Source organism: Abramis brama, assembly GCF_963993115.1.
Source record: "Abramis brama genome assembly, chromosome: 1".
Taxonomy (NCBI): Eukaryota; Metazoa; Chordata; class Actinopteri; order Cypriniformes; family Leuciscidae; genus Abramis; species Abramis brama.
The window spans coordinates 30,944,279-30,963,396 of NC_139963.1; the positions used below are offsets into that span (position 1 = coordinate 30,944,279).

The 19,118-nt window shown below is 35.8% G+C and overlaps 1 protein-coding gene across 2 annotated transcripts; it reads left to right on the forward strand.

The window, feature by feature from the left end:
- Positions 1–106: 106 nt before the first annotated feature.
- Positions 107–18,010, forward strand: mpp2a (MAGUK p55 scaffold protein 2a). Of its 2 annotated transcripts, none has more exons than XM_084125612.1 (13): positions 107–205; positions 5,392–5,440; positions 10,132–10,232; positions 10,541–10,693; positions 10,787–10,942; positions 11,860–12,087; positions 12,488–12,619; positions 13,303–13,405; positions 14,249–14,317; positions 14,428–14,589; positions 15,202–15,404; positions 15,705–15,833; positions 15,905–18,010. In XM_084125612.1, exons 2-13 carry the CDS (start codon positions 5,410–5,412, stop codon positions 16,079–16,081), a joined length of 1,644 nt encoding a protein of 547 aa, XP_083981738.1. In that variant the 5' UTR covers positions 107–205; positions 5,392–5,409; the 3' UTR covers positions 16,082–18,010. The 2 variants fall into 2 exon arrangements, with proteins under 2 accessions (XP_083981738.1, XP_083981739.1); XM_084125613.1 differs by having other exon boundaries at positions 122–205; positions 10,135–10,232.
- The last annotated feature ends 1,108 nt before the right edge of the window (positions 18,011–19,118 follow it).

Consider the following 19,118-nt stretch of genomic DNA (forward strand, 5'->3'; position numbering starts at 1 on the left):
GAGAACATTTAAAGCGGGCTGTCGAGAACATTCTATTGTAAACGCGGCCCTACAGCTAAACATCAGCCGGGTGGGTCCCACCTTCTGAGACATTTGAGCGTTGCCCCTTTATGTGTACGCAATGACTAGATTCTGATTTGATGCTTTGTAGCGGGTTAGACACCTCTCTAGAATCAAAACAACGCAACGAAGCTATACGGGAAAGGTTAGTATCTCTTTTTATTATACAAATAATTTAAAAATTGCGTATGTTGTGTGTTGATGTAGCCCTCTAAACGTATATTCCATTTAGGGATGCAAACCATATAGTCGTTTCATCTACTGTATAGTATAGTGTTGTCGTCTTATTGTTGTTAACGTTTCACGGTTAGGAGGGGGTTGTTGTTCTCCATTGGCATGATATTCTTTTATTCATCAAATTTAAGTGAAATGTGAATGCTGATTAGTGTAATTGAGGACTGCATCAGATATTTGTTGGTATCGCTTCTGTTCTGTCCATATTGTTGGCGGTGAGTGAAATTCTTGAACGTCTTTTTTCCCCTTATCATCAGCACTTAACCTATTTCACAGTTATTCACCAAAATAACTGCAAGATAACCTGTGATCAGAATGTAGAAATACACTTTCTAGTGCTTATGAATTGAGCTATACTTTAAGGATGTAACAAAGGTATAGGCTAAATAACTGAAACATTATTATGAAGAGCATCTTATTATGAGAGCTCTAAAAAGTATAGGAGAAATTATTATGGGCTGCAGCAATTAGTTCTGGTCCTCTAATGTGATTGGTCGAATTCCATGAAGTCGCATATTTATTATTACAGCTCTGGGACGTTTTACTAGCTGTGTCCGAAATCGCCCCTACATGTCCTTATATAGTACACTTTATTTCTGGTCAGACATTTTGTAATTGTATTCGAAACCATAGTGGAGTGGGTTGCCTAGTTCACCTATTCAATATCATTTTTTTTTTTTTTTAATTATTAAAGCACAAAGGAATAAAAACATGATAGTTGGTGGTGCTTTTATTTTGTGTTTGGTGACTGAAAACTTATTTATGATACCATTACACTAGCAGATTTAAAGCGTTAATGCCTATAGGAATATTATTTATGTGCTGTCAAAACCAGGTGATTAAAAGCAGAGAATAATCTGGCATAGTCTCAGCTTCTTGTTATGGTTCCTTAAAGGGGACGCATATGTATTTGTCTGTGCTTGAGACAGATGGGCCATGCCTTTTTCTGGCTCAAAGGGAGCAGATGGAGAGCGTGGCTGCTTATGATGTGGGCTGGGCCAGACCAGGGTGTCATTAGCATGGGGGGCTCAGTGGGGTCTGCAGGAAGGATGGGAATGGAAGAGGTGGGGGCCTCAAGAGTTGCCAATACATGATAAATTGACCACCCCTCCCTTTTATAAAGGGCTAGAGGAAGACCCCCTCGTGCCTTCTCTCAGGGGATCTCACTCAGATGCTGAGTTTGCATTCACACCTGGCCAAAACACACTGGAGCAGTCTGATTGGTAATGAGATTGAAATGTGAGCTTAAGCATATACCATATTTGGCTGACAGCTCTCCATGGGAATTGACATCAAACATTAGTAGACCCTTCAGCTAAAGCCAGTCTGAGAGAGTTTCGGGCAGTTGACAGAACGTTTTTTATTTTATTTATGGCTGTTTTTGGAGTTTAGGAGTAATTTTCAGATATTATTGCTCAGATATTATTATTATCTAGTTAAATAATATTATATTGATGAATTATTTAAAAGATATGTTAAATACTAAATGTAATATAAGCTAATACATAAGGCAAGCGAAAACAGATCCATGATTTTTAGTTGATCCATGTAGTTTGCTTTGTTTTTGAGGTGTACTGTTTTTTAAACATATATATTACTTTTAATCAATACCTGTTCTAAATGATTTAAAACCTTAAGAACACATATTTGTTACTTAAAAAATAAAACGTTAACTGAAAAACAATAAAATATTTTCATTTTTATTTAGTTTAACTTGATGTACTAAAATAACTAAAACTGAAAACAAAATAAAAATGAATAAAATCTGTATAGAAATATTGAAAAAAAAAAATCTAAACATTTTTAACAAACAATGGCAAAACAAAGTTACTAAAACTTAAGCTAAAACGAAAATGAATATAAACAATTCCAAAATATTCGTAAAAACTATAATAGTGTCCCAGATACTAAAATAACACTGATTTGGACTCTTGGAAAGAACTAGCATCAATTATTTGCATATTATTCAGACATTTTAAGTGATTTATGGATCAAATATATATTGGGCCCACTGTGTATTTTATATTTTATTATTTTTAAGTTTTGACATGATATTTTGCTTTGCTTTGTTTTTTCCCCAGCAACATTTATGCTAATATTTTGCTAACTGTGGTGTTTAATATTTAAAGTTTTAGAGGAGCAATTTATGTCCTGTTATTCTCAAGCTGTGTGCCTGTAGGTTAACAATAAAATCTGTTTGTTTTGTGTGGGTTAATAAAAGCTTGAAGATGGAGCCCTGAGGTGCTCTGTGATTAAAGATGGTAACTAGTGGACAATCAGAAATCAGAAGCTCTTGAGGCGTTCACAACACCTATATATTCAAAGAAAGCACAGCCAACACCCCTTAATAAAGACCGTTTTTTTAACAAAGGAGTTGCTGGAAATGAGCTGAGTGAGACACTAGACTCCATTTAAATGAGTGTCTGTGTTTGCCTGAACTGAACTGACACTTTATCGCAGTATAGCAGCATCACTCTGAGCCTTGTCATGCGTGTGAATAAGCTAGAGTGTGAGAATGAAACGGAGGTGTGTGTGAAGTCTGACCTCTCCATCCCACCAGGACTGATCTCAGCTACATAAACAACAGATTCACACTAGCATCACACAACCGCATGATCAAAGATCCTATGTTTTGTGTTTTCTTCTTTAGATTATTAAAATAATTAGACTATGTATATTGCAATTATTAAAACCAAAATGTGGAAATGTTTTTCATAACTTCCTTTGTGTAAAAATGATTTTATTTCATGGCCCAGCAAAATCAATGTATTTTTATAAAGTGGATAGAATAAGTCATCAGTCTGAGTTGTTCCGGGAATTTATATTTACATATTTATATTTATGCATTTAGCAGACACACACACACACACACACACACACACACACACACACACACACACACACACACACACACACACACACACACACACACACACACACACACAGCTTGTAAGCCATTTTAAGCCATTTATCCTAGCCAGCAGCATTATTAACAGTGTACAAAGTCAGGTTTATTAGAAAGCTAGACTAGGAAACAAGCTAGAGCAGAGGTGAAATGCAAAATTGGAATTTTTTTATTTTTTTTTATTCCTAAAAGCAAAGTGTCAAAAGCAGGCTTATTTGACCTTGTTTACCCATACCTCATATACATATAGAGAACTGACTCAAGATATTTCAGGACTGTTCTGGTGTTTTAAATGTGTCATGTTCAAAGTGTTCTTTCATCTCTGTCATCATTTACTCACTCTCATGTCATTCCAAACCGGAGGAATTTTGAAGAATGTTGGTAACCAAACAGTTGTGGTGCCAATTGACCTCCATTGTATAGACAAGGAAAAAAAAAGATATTTCTCATAATATCACCTTTAAAAAAACAAAGGAAATCATAAAGGTTTGGAATGGCATGAAGGTGATTAATGATGACAGAATTAAAAATTTGGGGTTGAACTATCTGCATAATAAGCATTCATATAGTTCAGATTCTTAAGTAAGGCGGAACGACTTCCTGGAATTCAGCTTCAATTCTGTGCAGTAGGCAGCTACTTTCCCCTTTAGGGAAGTAGGCTAGCCACTCAGCTCATAAGCCACGTAACATGTGGGGGGGGAAAAGGAATCGCTATAGCAACCACCTCCGTCATACAGTGTATGTGAAAATGGTTGCATGGGATTTTTGAGGAATGTTTTTTCATTCCCATTTGTGTTGAAATCCTCATAATGTTAGTAGAATGGTGCGTTGTTAATGTTCCAATGGGAAGATCTGCCTTTGACCTTAAGTAGTGAAGGCAGTGTAATCGTCTCTAGAGTAAACAGACCAATTTATTGCCCTCTGTGTGCTGTATCAGTACATTCATTACAGTGCATCCTGTTTTGTAATATGATTGACAGTGCAGCTCCTGTTCGTGAGAAACACAACAGATGTCTAGACCAAGAAAATAATTGTTTGCCTTATAGTTTGATGAGGCGTGATGATCTCTCTCTCTCTCTCTCTCTCTCTCTCTCTCTCTCTCTCTCTCTCTCTCTCTCTCTCTCTCTCTCTCTCTCTCTCTTTTTGAAAATGTAAAAAAGTTTTCTGTGAGAGTTGTGTTTACGGGTAGGGATAGGGTTTGGAGATACAATATACAGTTTGTACAGTATAAAAAAATATATTATTTCTATGAAAATTCCCCATAAAACATTGACTCCCAACATGTGCATGCATGCATGCGTGTGTGTGTGTGTGTGTGTGAGAGAGAGAGAGAGAGAGAGAGAGAGAGCAAATGAGAGGGAGAAAGAAGATCTTGCTTACTGGGAAACCATTTACAGAGTTTCAGAGCAGGAACATAAGGGAATCTGTCTGTCTGTCTGTCTGTCTGTCTGTCTGTCTGTCTATCTATCTATCTATCTATCTATCTATCTATCTATCTATCTATCTATCTATCTATCTATCTATCTATCTATCTATCTATCTGTTTATCTATCTGTCTATCTGCCTGTCTGTCTTTCTGTCTATCTGTCTGTCTGTCTGTCATATGGCATAATGTATCATCTATTTGACTGTAATGACCAGCAGGCAGAACATTATCCTTCTACTTAGCAAATAAATGGACATGAAATATTGATTTGGTTGTTAAAAATTATTTTATTATATGGGAAGAAATAGAGTGGAGTTAATCTATTGCCTGGAACAACAGTCAGTTATCCAGTTAAGTCAGTTATACAGAAACAGTAGAATGCAACGAGTATTCCAGAAAGCTGTATAATAAATACATATAAAACCTTTCAGTCTTATTCTCAGCACTTCTGTCGCTCCCACCGTCCTCCCCTCTCTCCTCCAGCGACTGGTGCACCTGCTCCCTGTCATTGTTTCATTTTGAGGACACGGCTGAATCTAAGCACCCCCCTAAAAACAGTTCATTCTCTCCCTCCCACCTCTCAACAGGCACACAAAGACTGCATGTCTCATTTTATTGTATATATCGCTATAGCAACCAAAGCTTACTAGTAAATGCCCCACTCTTTTACATTTATTTTTATTCCCCATATTTTATTTGTTTATACTTTACCCTCTAGTCCTAATGATGTAAAATATTAATGTTAAATCTCTCTCTGATGCTTTAGTTGCAGATTTCAAACATCATGCCTGTGGCAGCCACCGGCACAGAGCATGGTAAGTATCATCATCTAAGAGTGTTTTTGGCCCTGTGGACCTTTATAAAATAACTCTTAAACTGTTCACACCATCTCTAGTTTATTTGATGTGTCCAATAACAGTGTCCAAAAGTGAACATACATGCATCACAGAATATTTTTGTCACTTTTTCTAAACTGTCGTGAATATTTCCACCAGTGTCATTTCTATCACTTTCAAATTATGTATTTTGTTGCATAACTGCATTATGTGATAGAAATAATGGTGATGAAATGCTTCCAGTGTTGTTTTAATGTGTTGTTTTAACATTGTTTACAAATGTTGTTTTAATGTGACCTTCATATAGCAAAATGAAAAAAGTTTCGGTTATTTTTTAATGAAAATCAACCCTTGGGAGATACCCCCCAAAAATATATATTTTTTTTTTTAAATGAACATCTAATATAAAAGTATTTATTTACAGCATACATTTATTTATTTGCAATTCTTTGGACCCTAATGCAGATGGTTTAGCGTCAATACAGCACACTAGTGTTGTATTGTGCCTTTGGCGTAAGCAGTAGCCACAACAGAGCTGTGGCTCTGTTCATTCAAAGAATTTGAAGTCGAGCCAAAACAGTACAGATCAAAATATGAATTACAGAATAGATGAAATACAAAATCATTGAAGGTAGTTTAATTGTGGTGAAGATTTTCCTGGCGCTGTAAACATGGACACACTTGTGCCAAAGATGGCTGGCACAGCAGGGAAACCCAGCTTTAGTGAGATCATGCCCTGCATCTTAAGAAAAGTGCTTCTAAACAGTACCAAATTAGGGTTATTTGGCTTGTAGCAATAGCAGAACCCTTTTTGTTGCTAAATAGAATCCATGAAGAACCATGTTTTTAAAGTGTTATAAAGGTCCTAATTTTTAACAATAGTTTATTGTAATTAATATTAGTATATTAGTATCTTCTTACTAGTAATTGCTGGTATTATTAATATTATTTTTATATATATTATTTATTAATATGTTTTTTTAGTCCTTTATCTGCCTGGTCTTATAATATCTTGTTGCCTCTATTTGGATTTTACATATAAAAACAAATAAACCCCAGCATGTTGTGTCAATTAGGTACATTTATTTTTTATTGACATGGCAAATTGTAGCAAAAATGATCTTGTTCTAACAACAGTTGATAGCTGAATACATTCATAAATAACATTGACATTGAACACAATATTGATGTAATGTGATATAAGTAGGCTTAGGCTATGTGATATAAAGTCATGGGATATCAAAAGTGATATAATATTTTTTGTGACTGGGTGTTTAGGCATAAAATAATAATTAAAGAAAAGTTTTTTTTTAACAATATGGATCATAAATTCAGTATCTCTGTTACTTACTTTGTGGAGAAGAGAAGATGAGTAGCCTATATCCTTAACTGAACAGAGCTACTCACACTTACATGTTCTGTTAAACTTAAAAGAGAAAAAGACATGATTGGTAGGAAACCAGTTACAATATTTAAAAACAAAAGTGACAAAATGTATTGACATTTTAAGAAATAATTAATTTACCTGTTGAGAGTGTGTTGACAGTCTTTGTAGTTGTATCTGAGCTCCAGAAAAGCAGTAATGAGGAGGCTTTGACAGTTACAGATTTGAAAAACAAAAAGGCGGGAAAGAACCCTGAACTCTAACACAAATGGCTCGTTTCCACTGAGCGGTACGGTACGGTACGGTACGGTACGGAACGGTACGCATTTATTTGCGTTTCCACTATCAAAAGTTGTGAATGGTACCAAAATGCCGAACCGTACCGTACCACTTTTTAGGTACCCTTCCATTGGGGTACCTAGCACAGTGGAACGGTACTAAAAGGTGGAGCGAGACTCACTGCAGGACGTTGATTGGTTGACAGAGAATCGTCACTTGCGCGTGCTACAAGAGGAATGACAACATAAGAAGCGCCATTTTTTAATATACAGTTTAATATAATACTACTGGTACTGTATCACTAAATGTAATTTTAAGAGTTTTTCAGGCGAGAATGTAGTTGTTTAAAGCTCAAATCTGTGGTTTATTTATAAAGATGATTATTTTTTTCCCCGGTTGTGAGATCCATGCGTTCAGCGGGCGCTCGGCGCTCATGTTTCCCGGCTGGATGAGCCTTTCCTCGGCTAGTCCTCGGCGTTCGTCGCTGACTCCGACGGTAGTGGTTAAACATAAGATATAATTCGTTTTGTGTAGACCTAACGGGCGATCTTTGGTCTCGTGAATATATAATGAGTTCCCTGTCAATCGTTTTGGCTGAGGGCTAAGTTTAGTTTCATATTAACGTTATTTGTATTACTTTACTTGTAATGTTAGACTAGAGCGTTGCATTTGGATATTTGACTGAATTGTTTGCTTTATTTCTTATTGTATAGCTTCTTGTACTTTACTTAAACTTTTATATAGGCTATTATTGATAAAACTGAAATTTTACAAAAAGAAATATGGTTTCTTGTCATTTTTTATTACAAGATTATCACTGATGTTTATTGCAACATTTGTACAAATGCATATATTGCCTGGAATATGTTTATTTTATTTATTTTTTTTAAACGAAAAGAGGTAACGTTAGGGTTGTGTTTTAAATTTCGTTTTGTTATAAATAGAATAACGTATAACGTGCAGTGAATAATCAATATGCGTTGCGCATGAACCACATTTGTGTCCCTATAATGTTTAATTTATTTAAACGAAAACGAAAAGAGGCAGAGTGGTGTTTTATAACATATTTCGTTTTATTGTTGCTTAAAATGTAACGTTACATACAGAGTAAGTTAACAGAGATAACCGGAGTAGCAGAGCGAGCTGAGTGACGCTTTTAAGAACGCGATGTACCATGTAGGAGTCGCATGGCAAGTAGGCCTACAAACTTTGCGTACTTGATATTGAGAAAAGCCTAATGTCGGCGCTTGTCTTCTTGTGACAAACATGTCGAGGAGCAAGAACAAGATCTGCTGTATGCATAGGCTGTATGTCATCCATTGTAGTTTACTATGTTGGAAACGCTAGCCAGATCATGGTTAACAGACCCGAACCGTACCGTTCTGTCCCGTACCGTACCGTACTGCTCAGTGGAAACGAGGCAAAAGAACCATTCAGCATATAAAGGGTTCTTCAAGACGATACAGTTCTAAATAGAACTGTAAAAAACATATATTTTTTACAGGAGGTCCACTTGACATTTTCTTCTCCTGTAGTGTCTGCTAATACATACTGTGTGATTCTGAAGAAACTCATAGATTAAGGGTCTGTGATCTACCCTAAAAGGTCAGTCTTGTAGTGTAAACTAGTGGTCAACCGATATTGGTTTTTTGATGGCCGATGCCGATATCTTGGAGAGCAGGGTGGCCGATGTAAAGCCGATATTTTATATATATATATATATATATATATATTTTAATCAATATTTAATAAATTATAAATAAATTATAAAACAAAATTTTAAAATAAACATGCTTTTATACTTTAGATGGCAACTTCTTAAATTTGCAATCCTATTACAGTATTTTTCACAAAGTAATTGTTTAGAAATATATGAATATGTGAATAAAAAGAAGGTAAACACTGTAACAGGGCACTCAGTATTCTGGTAATTTCGTGCTGGTAATCATATTTTTTTCAAATAAAGACAAGGTAACGCTAATTTTACATACAGCACAGTGAAAACGATATGAATATGACACAGTTGGCAACTGGTTATATATCAGCATATTTTAAAATGAAGGATTTAAAGTTTTTTGATCGCGTCTCCTGTGAAGCTGATCTTCTGTTCGCATTCACTCACTTCGCACGGACCGACCGTCACTTGCTGACAGTAATGCACACTTCACAAGATATCACAGCTGGATTCGATTAAATCTGCAAGGTTTGTGAAATTAAATGTTTATTAGACATTCAGAGATTTGTTTAAATGACGTAGATGCGCATTTGCTGAATGTTGACGGCAAATGAGAAAGTATTTTAGCCTGATTGTTTGCCTTTTCTGTTACAAATAATATAAAAGCAAACGCTTTACTTTACTTACTTCGCATAAGTTACCATTTACTTTGTTTACCAGTTCTGTCTAACAAAGTATTAGATATGACTGACAGAGATCGTAAATTAATGAAGACGGAGAATGTGAGTGAGCGCTGTTTGATCTGAGGAGCTGCCGTTGCCGTTCTCTTCTGGCGCTGGTGTTCTCAGCGCCGCCCGTCAAAATAAAAGTCCGGAGCGCCGTCAAAATAAAAGTCCCGCTTTCAACACATCGGCCAATCAGAAAAACTTATCGGCCGATGCCGATATTTCAAAAAATGCCAAATATCGGCCGATATATCGGCCTTGGCGATATATCGGTCGACCACTAGTGTAAACCCTCTACATCATATCATATACACTCCCAGTCAAATTTCAGTAGTTAAAGGCATAGTTCAAGAAATCATTCTTACTGGCCTGACAAAAATGTAGTGTTCTGGAAAAACTGTGGCAAATGTCTGGCAAAAAAAACAAAACGGATTCACTACAAATTCATATTTCATGTACAGTTGAGCTGTAGGCTACTTTTAAAAAAAGACCTAATATCATCCATATGTGAATATATAATTATATAACAGATTGTGTGAGTGTGTGTTTGATCAAACAGCACAGTATCTCATAAGCAGGTGCATAATCATGTCTCTATTCCCCCCAGCAGTGCCGCAGATGCTGGACACACTGAGTGACAGCACCAGCTCTGCCACTGCCAATGACCTGGACCTCATCTTCCTCAAGGGTATCATGGAGAGCCCTGTGGTCAGTTTTCTTTCTGCATACAGTAGGGCAATTCTAGACCCAAAATGCCAAAAAAAACAAACAAAAAAAACTGTTCATTATCCCACTTATTAAATGGCTGTTTGGGTATTGTAACATTGTACATTTTCTTTTTTCTTGTCATTACTATCATTACTATTTATAATGCTTTGGCAATATTGTATGTAAATAAGTACTTTAAATTGAAATTTGAAACACACACACACACACACACACAGTTGTCAAAAGCAACAGTAGCAAACTAATAATCGATGATTAATATGTTGTTTAAAACCTGAATGATCTCCCAGAGTGCAGAGAGTCTGGAGGAGACACGGCTGGAGGCCGTGAGGGACAATAATGTGGAGCTGGTGCAGGACATCCTGAGAGAGTTGAGCCCCTTTACACACCACAGCAACACCGCCGCAGAGCTGTCACTCATTCTCAATCAGCCGCACTTCCAGGTACACAGCTGCCGCTCAACAAACCTGTGAAATGAAACGAGAGTAATACACTGTCTGTATTTATGGCTGACACACTATGCTTGTGATGATCAGTCTCTGTTGGAGACCCACGACTCTGTGGCCTCTCAGACGTGTGAGACTCCGCCCCCGAGCCCCTGCGCTTTCATGGAGCCGCCCATCAACAGCGCACCCGTGCCAGCTGATGCCATCCGGATGGTGGGCATCCGCAAAGTGGCTGGAGAACACTTGGTGAGACCGCATTCAGTGTATAATTTGTAGTAATGTTATATTAAATGATAATACTAATATTATATTAAACAAAAGGATTAAATAAAAATGTATGATCATGCTCTAAAATATGAGGTTAATATACATTATACAAAATGTCTTTAGTGAATATACATTGTATATTAATTAAATTATATAATTATATATTGTATTATCATATTTCAGTATAATAATAATATTATTCAGAGCACAGCATAATGATGGGATTGCATTTAATTTATAGTAATACTCTGCTCTAAAACATGTGATTAATAAACATTATACAAATTTTCTGTAGTGAATATACATTGTATAGTAATTTAATTATGTAATTATTCATGATATTGTAATATTTACATATCATAGTCGTTATATTAAATTATAATACAAATATTATATTTTAGAGCAGAGCATAATGAAAGGATTAAACTAAATATGCTTATGCTTTGTTCCTAAATATGAGATTAACGCAAATTATGTATTAAAAATAGATTTCATACAGAAAATTTCCATAGTAACAATTACATTGTATATTAATGTATATATTAAATAAATATATTTGCATTTAATAGTAATATTGTATTAAATTATAATATTATATTATAATAGTAATATTATATTTTTGATCAGAGCAAAACATAGGATTAAATGAAATTCATAGTTTTGCTTGCTCTAAAAATTAGAAAATATTAATATTTTATTCTTTAAAAATGTTTTACTCTAAAAATATTTATTATATGAAATTCTACAGTGAATATACAATTTTTGTTGGTATGCTAAATAGTAAATTAATATAAAAACGTCATGGTAAAGTCATGGAAATTCATTGCTCGAATTCAAAATGTGCTTGCAGTGTTTTGACCACCAGTTTCTGACTTCATCTCATGTTGTTGTGTCAGGGTGTGACGTTCCGTATTGAGAACGGAGAGCTGGTGATTGCACGTATTCTCCACGGGGGGATGATCGACCAGCAGGGTCTGCTCCACGTGGGTGACATCATCAAAGAGGTGAATGGGAGAGAGGTGGGCGACGACCCTCGTGTCCTGCAGGACATGCTGCAGGAGACCAGCGGCAGTGTGGTGCTCAAAATCCTTCCCAGCTACCAGGAGCCACATCCCCCGAGACAGGTACCATCCCCTCCCCCTAAATACAGAACGGGACACTGAGTGAGTCCCGTGAGTCGCTCTCAGTTAAAGCCAGATGTGTTTACTATGAGATCAGACAGGATCGTGAGCTGGAAGGTAGAAGCTTGTTATAGACGGTCACTTCCAGCAGCGTTCTACTATCCACCTCCTGATCTTATCATCTGTCCAGACTACATTTATATGGTTGTTTGATGGGGTGTATCATTTTAACTTTCAGATAGGCTGGGCATTTTAGGTTAAAGGCTTTAGAATAACTTCTTTGAAAACTGACCTCATTTCATATATATATATATTTTTGAATCATTTTCAATTTTCTAATAAAATTGTAACTTTAATGTAAACTATATTTCAGTCTGGATCACTCTCATCCTTGTCTCTACAGGTTTTTGTAAAGTGCCATTTTGATTATGACCCTGCCAATGACAACCTCATCCCTTGCAAGGAGGCGGGACTGATGTTCTTAAGTGGAGACATTCTGCAGATTGTGAACCAGGAAGATGTGAACTGGTGGCAGGTTGGTTGGTCAACTTAGGCCGTTTACACCTGCTATTAAGATGCGTTTTGGTCGATCACATCAAGTAGTCGAGGGAGACACATTCCCGTTTACACCTGGTATTTTAATCCGTCTCTTTTGTCCACTTTCAACCACTTCTGTCCTGATTTTTTCGAGGGGAGCCTCTATGGGCGGGTGTAGGGACTTTTTCAGATCTTTCAATCTAATAGATGAAAAAAGCTCATGCGATTTACATATAAACAGAAAAACTTACAGAGAGCAGCAGCTTTTGTTTCTGCTCTGATAGTCTCAAGTGCACGTTAGAAATCAGAAATGATGAGAGAACATTGTGCTTGGTATGTTTTTCATCTTCAAACCAAACTTGGGTTTAAATCCCGTCTGGCTAGCACGCTTCAAATAATGTTTATACATTAGGTCAGTAAACAGAGAGTATGTGATCTTTTGTGATATTTTTGTGATAAATATTTTTGCGCTAAAATGACATGCCAGATAGTTTATTAACTTTTAAAGGACCTAAAGTCACATCTGCTTTTTATTTAAAATGTAAGATATCTCTTTAAAATTTCATTCAAGGGAATTTCTAACAAACACACATAAAAATATGCTTGTTTATGATATAGAACAATGATACAACAATATTACCCTCTGAAAGCTGTACATTAGAGTCATATATCTCTTTGCAGGCACGTCATGTAGAGGGAGGCAGTGCTGGCCTGATTCCCAGTCAACTTCTGGAGGAGAAGAGGAAGGCTTTTGTGAAGAGAGATGTTGAGCTGTCACCAGCAGGTATATAAATATATGGATTAATTAATAATTTCAGAAACATTTCTGAAGGATCATGACACTGAAGACTGGCATAATGGCTGCTGAAAATTCAGCTTTGACATCACAGGTATAAATTACATTTACAATATATTCGAATAGAAAACAGTTCTTTTAAATCGTAATAATATTTTACAGTTTTACTGTTTCCCTATATTACTATATTTTCGATTAATAAAAAAAATCTTAATTACTCTGAACTTTTGACTGGTAGTCATAGTTTTCTCTCTTCTCTCTTACATTATATATTATTATTATTACAAAATTATAATTTATTCCTGTGATGGCAAAGCTGTATTTTCAGTATCATTACTCCAGTCTTCAGTGTCACATGATCCTTCAGAAATCATTCTAAAATCTTGATTTGCGGCTCAAGAAACATTATAAATGTATTTTCTGTCAATTTTGATCAATTTAATGTGTCCTTGCTGAATAAAAGTATGAATTTCAACTGTTTTTAAATCTACCCTACTGAATGGTTGATTTGTGTATACTGCCCCCTGGTGGATTTAATATGAACCATTACTATGCCTAATCTAATCCAGTGCTTCTCAAAGTGTGGTGGGGCAAATCAGAAAACAGAAAACAGCCAAGGCAACGGCGTTCTAGTGCATGAATAGCGGTTGGCTCTCTGCCTTTATAAACTCCAATTCCTCTGAACTTTTCTCCTTCAGACCAATGACTTCGCACCACTGCTCTAATCAAACATTCACACAGCAATGCAAACAGTTACAGTGCAAACTTTAGTTAAGATTCGATAATGCTGTAAATGTTTTTATCTAAAAATAATATCACTGTGTATTGCAGCCAATCTCTGCACTGGAATGGTTGGCAAGAAGAAGAAGAAAATGATGTACCTGACTACAAAAAATGCAGGTTAGGTTTTCTTTTTCTTCAAAAGCATATCTTGTGTCTTTTGACGCTCAACACTCAACAAACTTGGTATTGTTATGCGATTTATTATTATCTCTTTTATTCCCTGGAAGATTTTGACAGGCATGAGTTACTGATCTATGAGGAGGTTGCAAAAGTCCCTCCGTTTCGCAGGAAGACTCTGATTCTGATGGGTGCACCTGGAGTGGGCCGACGAAGCCTGAAGAATAAGCTGCTAGTGTCAGACCCTCAGCACTACGGCACCACCATCCCCTGTGAGTCTTCTCGGGGTATATCGGGTGCAATTCTCCGTTTTAGGAGGGTTCAGACCAGGGCCATATGCAGGGTTTTAAAGAGGTCCCAAAATGAAGCTTGCTAGGGGAGTTCGGAGGCATGCATTTTAAGAATTAAAAAAAGATTATAATAACAGTTATGCCTAATGTGATAAATATGTATTTGTTAATGTTTCTTGTCTCGTCACATTGCTAGTCACGAATTACTAGGCCTATTTTCAATTCAAAATGGTGAAATTAGACAAGTTTATTAGTTAGCATCCCTGTCAGTCGTTTAACATTTCTACCATAAACCGGTTTCAAATATGAAATGTTTCGTTTAGCTACTCATCTTATCTCGCACTTTATGACTGTTGACTGAAGCATCGGTCTGTAATTCTTGCTCAGCCGCTTCTGTGAACATAAAGCCCGTCTACTTTCATTTGTACAGGCAAGTATTCGAGACTCTACTGTAAGCTGCTGTTTGAACGGGACATCCCGTGTGAATGTAGTATTCCCTTTAGTGTGCGAATTTGTTTGCACTAATCTGTTAATAAACAGATAATAAAGAATTATCTGATGTTCACTCGGTTGTTCTTGTATCAATGTCCGCAGACACCTCTAGGAAGCTCAAATCAGCAGACAGAGAGAATATGATGTATGCCTTCACATCCCGGAGTAAGATGGAAGCTGATATTAAAGCTGGTCACTATCTTGAACATGGTGAATATGATGGTAACCTCTACGGGACCAAGATCGACTCCATCCATGAAGTAGTGGAGGCTGGACGCATCTGCATCCTGGACGTCAACCCACAGGTAAGGGTCCTCTGACTTTCTAAACATTGATGAGATTCTATAAACTATTACAGATAAAAGTTCTTTATTGGCATTGATAGTTCCACGAAGAACCTCCATGGAATCTTTCCATTGCACAAAAGGTTCTTTACAGTGGTGAAAGGTTCATTTGATTATTCAAATATTCTTCATTCTAAAAAGAAAACGGTTCTTTTAAACCCTAAATGGTTCTTCCATATCCTTTTTTTGGAACCTTTATGATGCTGTTTTGTAGTAGTTCATGAAAACCAGGTTTTGATTCTGATTTTTTCTTTTCCATAGTCCCTAAAAGTCCTCCGGACATCAGAGTTTTTGCCGTATGTGGTGTTCATCAAAGCCCCTGAGTTTGAGGTGCTTAAGACCATAAACAGATCTGGGATTGAGGCAGGAGTGGCGACCAAACTACGAACAGTAAGTCCCACAGTAGCTGTTTACTAAACTTGGTTCTCATAAAAAATCCTAAAAATGTCTCTTTTTAACAGGACGCAGAGCTAAAGAGGACAGTGGATGAGAGTGCCAAGATTGAAAGAGTGTACGGGCACTACTTCGACCTCACCATAGTGAACGACGATTTGGAACAGGCGTACAGGACCCTCAAATCCTCCTTAGAGCAGTTAAAGGGAGCTCAGCAGTGGGTTCCGGTTGGGTGGGTCTTTTAGAGCTCACTATAGCAGCTACTGTATGTTTCATGTGACACTTTATATCAGTGCTATCTGGTTTATATCATCAACCTCGTTCCAAGTGTGTATGCTGATCAGAGAGATCTGTCTCTTATATGAGTGCAGGTGTGAGTGTGTCTGTGAAATCACCATCTACCCTCTCCGAACACATCCTGATACAAACCTCAAAACCAGAATATCTTTTGTCAGAATTTAGCCAGTCTTTGTCTCAAAATCTTTTTGTTTACAGCATGAGTATTTACATTTCTGTTCAAACACATTTTGAAAGTAAAGATTAATTTTTGAATTTTACATACAAAAAAATATTAGTCTTAATCTGTTTTTTGTTTTGTTTTTTTGTCCAGTAAAAATAATCCCTCAATGAACACGATAGATTTACTTCAGACACAACATTGTGTAAGATAAAACTATGTTTTGTAGAATATATCTTTAATTAATCATTTATAATATGATACCCCATTAGCAAATAGTTTTTTGTTAGTTTAAGCATAAACTCAAAATTTTGTTAGATTTATGTTTAAACCAATTTTTTTTTTTTAAATATAAACAATATATTCAATATATGAACTTCTGTTCAAAAGTTTAGATTTTTTTAAAGAAATTAATTTTATTCTGCAAGAATGCATTAAGTTGGTTAAAAGTAACAGTAAAAACATCTATAATGTTACATAAGATTTCTGTTTCAAATAATTGCTGTTCTTTTAAATTTTCTATTCATCAAAGAATAAAAAAAATGTATCAATGTTTCCACAAAAATATTTAAACTGTAATAACATTTTCAATATTACTCTTTATACTCTATTTTTAACAAATTAATTCAGCCTTGATGAGCATAACAGGCTACTTTCAAAAATAAAATGTTCCAAGTCTTTTGCAGATTTGCAACTGAAGTAAATTTATCAAGTTATGTTTTTTTGCAATCCACTGGTTAGTGTACATTAATTCTGATGACATAGATGGTAGATGATTGGACAGTGTTTCATCTCTGAATTATATTTTTTATTATAAGGTTCTATTTTGCTTCAGCTCCTGTTGTTGTGTCAGGCACATGACTTTTGTACAGTTTGTTTCTTAAACATCCACATTACAGTACTTTTTTAAAATTTTGGGCAGGAATATATAGAAATGTGATCCTATTTAGACACTGAGAGCACACTGATAGGGGCATGAGAAATAGAATCAGCAGGCAGATCATATTTATAATAATATAATACTGTGCAGAAGGTGTCACTGAATGCAGTCGTGTATCGATTTCAGATGGTTGTTTTTGTAGATTTGTTCACCATCAACCAAATTCAGCTATATTTACATATACTACATGAAAATGTGGCAATAATAATTTGTTTGAAAAAGTTGAAAGGACCAAACATCAGGTTTACACCCTAATTAGAAATGAATCTGTGAACTGAAAGCAAGAACAGTGCTAGAGCATGACATCAAGACCTTTATGTTGATATCTATGAGGATGCTGTCGGTGTAAAATGTTGTCACTGCATGTATCTGTGTATCTGATCTTATTCACTGAAAACATTGTTGCATATTTATTATAATGCTGTATATGCTTATTGGATGACAATGTCTCTTTTTCTTACAGGCAAACCCTCTCTACTTTTTTATTATGAACAAACATAATGCAAGTGCTAATTAATATTCACCAATTACCATTCATGCTAATGGTATTTGGTTTGAATTCTGGCAGCTATTATTTATTTATTGTTTTTTATTGTTTATATCTATGTGTAAGGTATTTGGATTTTAGTTTTGATATTGATATTACATTTTCTACATATCAGATAATGGTATAAGCTAGAGGCAGATACTGTATAGTCATGTTTCACTTGCAAAATCAGTGTATGATTAGAATAACACTCTGTAAATTGCCTGATTTCTGAAATAAAATGTTTGGGGAAATAATGTGTGAAAAAAAGTAATGACTAATTCCATCAAAATCCCCCCAATATATATATATGAAGAGTTCAGATGCAAAAGAATAAAAAAAAATACTAGAATTTTTAGCTGCTCATGTCCTCAGACTCGGAATTATGCAGGTCTATGGAAACATTATCAAACTAAACGAATCAGCAGAGGTCAGGTGTACAGAGGTCAGAGCTCTTCCGAGTTTACACGTTAACGCTTTTACAAGCGGTAATTACAGCATGCTGTGAATGGAAGGCTTTTTATGTGCTTTTCATGGAAAAACGTCTCTGAATGAAATCAGCACAGGGAAGAGATCAAACTAAATACGAAAAAAAAGAAAAAATAATTAGCTCTAAATCCTCTTCACAGCTCGGTCTCAATATGAATGTGAAATCTAAATGTGAAAAAAAAACCACTTCTCGCTTAAACTCTCTTATGCAAGTAATAGTCCCTATGTGTGTTTACACTTTATTACATGTTACTGGCAGTGTTGTACACTCCCCTCACTAACATGTTTTATCTTCCCGCACGTTTGGAGATGACAACACAGCTTATTCCGATAGGGGGGGGTGACTTCTCAAGTAACCTGTAGAATTGCAGATGCTATTTGAAAACAGAAACCGTTGAAATGACCGACTGTTTATTAAGAAAAGATAATTCAGTCTGAAAGCAAGTCCTTCTTTTCAGCAGGTCAGGTTTTCAGCCATTTAATTTTAATGTCCCGATGGGTCTGAGAAAACAGAGAGAGGCCATAAATAAAATTGCCTCACTGAATCCATTCTTCCTTTTGTAAATGCAGTATACTTTCTCCATTCACTTAAATGTCACAGTTATTTTATCCGGTAAACTACAAGCGAATGGGAAAAAAGCCTTTTTATGTGTTTCTGCAGGTCATTTCCTGGATGTCTTACATGATTCACCATTTTATGGCAGAACAGTGTCATTTCTGAGAATATTTTAGTCATATAGTATTATGACATGGGCGTGTTTTATGTTTTTGTTTCCACTCACTTAAGACATGATGCACAAGGACTAGCTATGTAGACCTTTGTACCAGTAAACATTCCATTACAACCCTAAATCCATTGCATTTACAACC

Coding starts and splice junctions, on each gene's coding strand:
- mpp2a (XM_084125612.1), top strand. CDS start 5,410: ATGCCTGTGGCAGCCACCGGCACAGAGCATG. Junction 10,694..10,786: donor TCAATCAGCCGCACTTCCAG/GTACACAGCTGC, acceptor TGTGATGATCAG/TCTCTGTTGGAGACCCACGA. Junction 12,088..12,487: donor AGCCACATCCCCCGAGACAG/GTACCATCCCCT, acceptor TTGTCTCTACAG/GTTTTTGTAAAGTGCCATTT.